Source organism: Histomonas meleagridis (genome assembly GCF_020186115.1).
Source record: "Histomonas meleagridis strain 2922-C6/04-10x chromosome Unknown contig_43, whole genome shotgun sequence".
Lineage (NCBI taxonomy): Eukaryota > Parabasalia > Tritrichomonadida > Dientamoebidae > Histomonas > Histomonas meleagridis.
In genome coordinates, this window is record NW_027150886.1 from 18,842 (window position 1) to 26,456 (window position 7,615).

Here is a 7,615-nt window from a genome sequence, read left to right on the forward strand (position 1 = left end):
TGTTTGGAATCTCTGTTAACTTAGCTATTTGTCTTATTGAAGCATATGGAAATTTATCTAAAATTTCCATAATTTTTAAATCAACATTTTCGATAATAGGGGTAATCGGTTCACTAATGTAAGGTGACATTGTTTGATCAAAACTTCTTTGTCTGAGGTATTTACATAATGTTGAATATGAAATACATTCTTCTCCCAATATGATCTCCATTTCGGTATGAATCGCTTTTGCTGACATTCCCTTCATCGCGAGATATATTGTGATTGATTTTTGATCAAGCTCCATTAGTATGGGGGAAAATTTTAAACGTCATTTTTTTGCATTCAATTAAAGAAAAATCGATTATTAGTTAATGATAGACTTGACAAAAATTATTTTTAAATAAAAAATAAAACCCATCAAATTTAGTGTTCTGATTAATATTAAAAATATTGTTGTATCTATACTATATAAAGAGATACTACGGTTGGGGTGGAACACCCTATATTATATATAATACAAAGCTTTATTAATTTTCCTAAATTATTAATATTTTTTAATTTATTTTCATAAAAATATTTAAAGGTATCTTTTTAATGAAACATAATTTCTGCTTCATATGCATTTTGAAAAAATGAATGATTTTGTCCGAACAAATGAGTGATTTCTTCATTGATTCTTGTAGTTTATTTTTCCGAAGGAATTGAGAAAAGATGTCAAGTGTTTTAACTCGGTTTTTGATATATATCTCGTTCAATTAAATTCAAAAACTCGATAATTGTAACAAAAAAGGAGTTAGTGTGGAAGAATACCATATGATGAAAAAATACGTAATTTTTGAACATGGTTTTCAAAACTTTATTCTGTCCTTCACTTCTCATCAAAACGAAAATTTATACACAAATAATTATTTTTAAAATATATTTTTTATCTATAGATACTTCTGTAAATGGTTCACAAGCTCATCTCTATTCATTCCCACCTTTTGTGCTATTTTATTAATTAATCTTTTCGGCAGCTTCAAAATTACTTCCAAGTTATCCAAATCGATGAATATATTTTCTTGTTTCCATTCGAACATTGCAGGTGTTATAGTGTCAGCCAACATAACGACATTTTCTTCATCCAAAGCATCTCTTACTTTCATTAACAATACATCATCACATTCCGTAAGTTGTCCAATTCCACCTCCTTCAGTTGAGTAAAATATTTTATTATCGAATTCGATCAATGACAAAACTTTCGATGATAATTGGAACGAACCTTTTTCATATAACTTACCATCATTTTCATTAAATTCGTAATAATAAATCGAACCTTTAAAATCGGAAGTGAATATTTTATTATTATTTAGCACAGCGATTTTGTTTAAACCTTTCGCCATATTATCCTCAGTTACTTTTATTATGTTATTATTATTAATTATTTTATACACAAACAATGATTGATATATATCTGTTGCAAACAAATAATCGTTTTCATTTATATATAATGTTGGCGTAATATAATGTGACTCAATGATCATCTTACGTTCGATTTCATACGTTTCATTAATGTTTTTGATGCAATAGAATTCAATTGTTCCGCCTTCAATTGATATAATTAATAAATCATTGAGTATCGAAACTGATGTCGGAGTTTTCGCTAATTTTTGTTTGCACTTAACTTGAAGATCAATGTTTAATATCTCAATGAAATAATCGGATTGATAGCCAATGATTATTAAATCATTTTCTTCAAATTTAATGTGTTGAAATAGTGTTAAACTTTGTTGGATTTCATATCGATAATTCTCTTCGAAGTTTATATATTTTATAATGTATTGTTTAGAATCCTCTTCGATTAAACAAATCACAACGTTGTTTTCTAATATTATAAAGTTTAATAAATCTGGAACTTTAAACATCGATCGAAGAAGTCCATTAATGGATTTAGGTAAAATTCGATATAATGTTAATTCATCTTTATATAGACACAAAATTAGGTCTTCTGTTACTTTATGAATTTCTTCACTTGTACATAAGTTATAAAAATATCGAATGTTTCCCCGAATTTCAAATGATGGATTACCATTTGAGATAATTTCATTTTGATATTTTTGAAGTTTGACATCAAAATCACTACACTCAATTGTTCTTTCGACTTCTAAATCTAACGTTAAATATACTATATTACCATTTATTGTGCCTAATAAAATATTATCATTAAAAAAGCAAATTGAACTCAACGTGATCAGCGGTAACTTTTTGAGCACTTTACTTCCATCGTTGATGTTAATTAAAGCCAAAAAATTATTAATTAAATATAAAGCTATATAATTATCATCATTAGCAATTAATAAAATTTGGTCATCTATATCGAATTTTACTTTTAGTTTAAAATTCTTAATTTTTATTACTTTAACTTCATTTGAATTTGTAGTATAAATGATATATTTATTGGAATTTGATATTAAATTTACATTTTCATTTTCGATTTTATTTAAAATTTTCATTTTTTCATCGAATTTAACAATTTTTGTATCATTTGCATATAAAATTAACTCATTTTCTATTTTTTCAAACATTAAAGTAACTTTATCATTTTGTATCTCACTCCAATAAATATTATTTATATTATTACTTCCGATATCACATTCTATCAAATTTGTTTGATTATAATAATTTAAACAAATAAAAACTTTTTCACCAATTAAAAAGCAAAAAATATTAACACATTCACCAACATTCATATTCCATTCTTTCTTAACATTTAAAGCTTTCTCAAATATATTAATCTCAGATGAATTAGATCTTCCAGAGTTACAAAATATCTCACCATTCAGCTCTTGTAAATTAGACACAATTGCTTTACTATGAATAACTCCAATTTCTTTAAGCAAAAACGAATTTTCTAATAATATAAACTCATAAAAATGACTATCACCAAATGGTGACGCTACAAAAAAATGTTGTTTGTTAATTGCAATGATTCCACTTGTGGGGCCAACGTTTTTCATTGATTCAATTGTGACTGTACCTTCAACAGGTAATGAAACACCACTTAATCCGCCACAGGAATCACAGATTAAATAGATGTCATCAAAGAAATGACAATGATGTACAATGTATGGTGGCATAAACGCTGATAAATGTTCAACTGTTTGAGAAAGGCCTTCGGGTGCTGTAATACGAATAACTCCATCGCGTGTAAACACAACTATGGAGGAATGTAATTCTGGATGTAATGGTAATAACGAATGGGCATTGTTTGGTAAGTTGACTGTGAATTCAAGTGAGAATTCGGTGGATGTATCATTTAAAGAATATACAGATAGTAAACGATCGCCAGTTTGAGAGTCAGATATGAATGAAAGTCGGGTGGAACATGAAACTGGTCCTAAAAAAGCCATGTCAACTATGTTGGATTGTAAGATTGGAATGATAAATGGTTCATTATTTCCTTCAATTGGAATGACATGAATACAACTTTGCTGAACACGCAGAGCTATGTAATGTGGATGAACTGCATAAAGAATTCGACTCTCATTAAACCGAATTATGGCCGTGGCAACTGGAGTGGAGGCAGCTGGAGGTTCTGTTAAATCGGATTCTCGTGGTAATAAAGAACGATGAGGACTTGAAAAAATTGGAGCAAATAATGAGCCTGTTTTAATTAATTCAGGAAGTTTGAAAATAAACCAATTATAATTTCGAAGAAGAATAAATGTAGATTGTGAATATTTTTCATATGCTAAAACTTCAATTGGTGACATAAATGGATAAGTTTGTGTAATCTGAAAATTTTTGGGATTTACAATATTTAAATTACATCCTTGAGCAATTGCTATTGATGTTACATCATTGTCAATATCACATATCCCTGCGATTCCTGTTATTTGTGTATCATTTTGCAGGGTTTTGTGAAGAAACATCTGATGAGTTTTTAACGGCTTCTGCTATTCAATTCTCATGTAAACCATTCATTTTTTCAGGGTTCTTTAACGTCCACCTACACTCGGATATAAATGGGACTTGATGGAGGATTAATCACACATAGACCTGATATGGTTAAAACAAAAAATAATACACAAGCAAGAGTCGAAAATTCTCAAAGGTCTTCATCATATTCGAAATCATGTTGGGTTGAATGCGCACTAACAGGTTCTCCTTTACATGCGCCAATACTTGTATCAAAATTTGGAACATTTTTTAATAAGAACGATGCACTTAATGCTATTGCTGAAGGAACAGTTCCAAATCGAATCAAATATATCCGACATTTAAAAAACCTTAAAGAAGTTGATTTACTTGGCTTCCCAAACCTCTTGGAATATGTGTGCCCTGTATCTGGTAAATCACCTTCACCAGGAACACAAGATTCATGGGTCATAATATTTAAATGTGGACATCTTTTCCTTGAGTATTCATTGGTTCAACTAAACACTCATGTTTGCCCTATTTGTGGAGCCGAGTTTACAGAAGATGATCTCATAAATGTAACAAATCCGAAGAAAACGCATCACAAGCACACAGAACAAAAAGAAGAAAAGAAAGAATGAAAATTTGTAACATAAATTTGAAGTAAAGTTGGCAAAAATTTATAAAAAGACGTTTATCATTTTTTCTGAAAAATTGCAAACTGCCACAGAAAACCTTTAAAATAAACGTTTATTTTTCTCACGGTTATTGCATTCAATAATTTTACAAAGGCCGTTTTTTCAATATGAAATGCGTAAATATCTCAATGAGTTCAAGCTTTTATCTTTCACAGGAATTTATCAAACTTTTATTAATATTTCTATTTTATAATATTTTTTTTTCAAATAACTTAATGAATATTTCTCCACATTTGTGATGCAATTTCAATGAAAATTAGTACAATTCGACTTTTATCATAAAAAATCAGTTAGCTTTTTACTAAGTAACAACATTTATTTAAGTATTACTAATTTTATTCACTAAAACATGTACATGTTTTAAAACAAATCAATCAAAGAATTTAAATTTAAATCAAGAATAAGAATTTAAATTCTTATCTGACCAGATAAGCACTCAATAAAGTAAATTTCAGAAATGAAGAATCCAACAAAAACTTTTCAATTATTTTGTTAGCAACATTCTCAAAAACTTCCTAACGTCTTTCTCAGAAACAGATTACTCAGAATGTCGTCCGGTAGGGATCCAATCAAACTAGTTGCCGTCGGCGATGGTGCTGTCGGTAAGACATGCCTCCTCGTCATATACTCTAATGGTACTTTCCCTTTAGATTATGTTCCAACAGTTTTCGAAAATTCCAAATGCAAAGTTAAAGTTAACGACCAAGAATACCCAGTTCAGTTATGGGATACGGCAGGTCAGGAAGAATTAGAGAATATAAGAACTCTTTCTTACCCTGGTACAGATATTTTTTTGCTATGTTTTTCAGTTGTTGATAGATCGTCTTTCGAAAACATTAAGAACAAATGGGTTGAGGAGGTAAAGCTCAACTCTAAGCAACCGGTAATATTGCTTGTTGGAACAAAAACAGATTTAAGAAGCTCAACACCGCCAGATCAATGCGTTTCCTATGAGGAAGGCGTAATGATGGCAAAGCAAATTCAAGCGTTTGATTATGCAGAATGCTCAGCTCTCAAAAACGAAGGAGTTAAAGAAGTTTTCGATAAAGCTATTGTCAAATCAATATCACCAAATCAAGGAAGTGGAGGCTGTTGTAATATTTCCTAACGTCATTAAATATCAATTCTTTGGGAGCTATTTTTTATTCTTATATCTCATTTTTTTATGAAAAATCTTGGCCTAATTTTCAGTAAAGTACGACAAAAGTAACAGTTGTGAAAGCCATTCAATTTTAACAGGGTGGTTCATTCCGGCGGTTATATTTGTTATTTGTATGAAGGTGATGTTATATAACGTCTTTTATTCACAATTCTTTTTTCACAGTACGGACCAATTGTGAATTCGAACGAAGTTATACAATTTTTTATCATACTAAAAAATCTAAAATTTCATATTAGTTTTATAACATTATTTTAATTTTTTTTAAACAAATCTATATATTTATATTCTCTTTTGTAGTTATTATAAAGAGTTCTATATAATAATGTTATTATAAAGAGTATTAATACTCTTTATAAAGATCTCTTGTAGAGTTATTATATAGAAGATACAAAAGAATATATTCTCAGACTATTTACTTTTTTATTAAATGTTTTTAATTTTTATCAGCATCATGAGGCATTAGAGGATCACTTGGTAATAATTTTATATTAATTCTGTTTCTAAGTCTTCTAACAACCACCCTAATCAAAATTGCAACAATTATAATTGCAGCAAATATAGAACAAATCACATAAACATTTCTTGAAGTGTAATTATTTTTTCTTGTAATGACTTTATCATCTGGACAACCATCAGCAATTTCACCGCTTAAAACATTCAAAAAAGATAAACTTCGGATGTATATGTAATTATTTGGAACCATAATAATTTCAGTTCCTACATTTAGAAATGCGTCCCATTCAACATTAGGTTCATTAACACCATGAAAATATACACATTTCATATTAATGCAATTACGAAATGCAGAACTTTTAATTGTTTTTATATTTTCGCCCAATGTTAAAGTGAAAAGACTTTGAGATGAATAAAACGCAAATTCTCCAATGATTTGAACCGTTTCAGGTGTAATAAATGCATTATTTTCAGATCCTGTTGTATATAACAATAATTTTGTAATATCTTTATTATAAAGAATTCCATCATTTTGATAATTAGAAAATTTATTATTATTTTGAGATACATTTATATATTTAATATTTGAACACCGTAAAAATGAATAATCATAAATACGAATTACACCTTTTGGAATAGAAATAGTTTCAAGTTGAGTACAGTAACTAAATGCATAAGGAAATATTAGAGAAACTGATTCAGGAATTATAATATTTCTTAATGATTCGCATGAATCAAAGGAAAATTCATTAATTCGTGTTAAACTTTCGCTGAGTTTAATTGATTCTAATTTTGCACAATATTGAAATGAATTTTTTCCCATTGTTATAACTGAATTCGGAATAACAATATCTTTTAGAGAACGACAATTACGAAATGTATAATCATTAATTATTCGCACATTATTATTTAATATAATTGTTGTTAAATACGAAGAATTAGAAAAAGATTTAATTGAAATTATAGAATTTGGAACTTCAAATTTTTCTTTTGTGTTCGAAATTGGATAATAAAGAATTTGTGTAATGTTTTTGTTATAAAGAATTCCATCATTATCATAATTAGAATAAAATTTGTTCTCTTTTGATACATTGATAAATTGAAGTTTTAAACAATTATTAAATACTGATTCACCAATTAAAGTAACTGATTCAGGAATGTTAATGTTTCTTAATGAAATACAATTATAAAATGCAAAATCATCAATTTGGTTAATGTTATCATTCATAATAATTGTTTCTAAATTATAACAATATGAAAATGCTGAAATACCAATTGACGTTACTAAATTTGAGATTTCGATTTTCGTTAATGAGATACAATAATTAAATGTATTTTTGTCTATTTTATCAATGTTTTCACTTTAAATAATTGTTTCTAATTTGATACAATGCAAAAATAATGATTGACCAATTGATGTTAC

At 28.0% G+C, this 7,615-nt stretch overlaps 3 protein-coding genes across 3 annotated transcripts; 2 read left to right on the plus strand and 1 right to left on the minus strand.

Moving 5' to 3' along the window:
- Window positions 1–911: 911 nt before the first annotated feature.
- GO595_006316 (uncharacterized protein) lies at window positions 912–3,734 on the minus strand (the record flags this gene model as incomplete). Its single annotated transcript, XM_067919656.1, has 2 exons — window positions 912–1,297; window positions 2,900–3,734. 2 exons carry the CDS (start codon window positions 3,732–3,734, stop codon window positions 912–914), a joined length of 1,221 nt encoding a protein of 406 aa, XP_067773496.1.
- Window positions 3,735–3,986: 252 nt separating this feature from the next.
- GO595_006317 (protein RTF2-like) lies at window positions 3,987–4,520 on the plus strand (the record flags this gene model as incomplete). Its single annotated transcript, XM_067919657.1, has 1 exon — window positions 3,987–4,520. One exon carries the CDS (start codon window positions 3,987–3,989, stop codon window positions 4,518–4,520), a length of 534 nt encoding a protein of 177 aa, XP_067773497.1.
- A 604-nt stretch (window positions 4,521–5,124) lies between these two features.
- Window positions 5,125–5,685, plus strand: GO595_006318 (ras-like GTP-binding protein RhoL; the record flags this gene model as incomplete). Its single annotated transcript, XM_067919658.1, has 1 exon — window positions 5,125–5,685. The coding sequence occupies one exon, from the start codon at window positions 5,125–5,127 to the stop codon at window positions 5,683–5,685; it is 561 nt and encodes a 186-aa protein (XP_067773498.1).
- Between the last annotated feature and the right edge of the window lie 1,930 nt (window positions 5,686–7,615).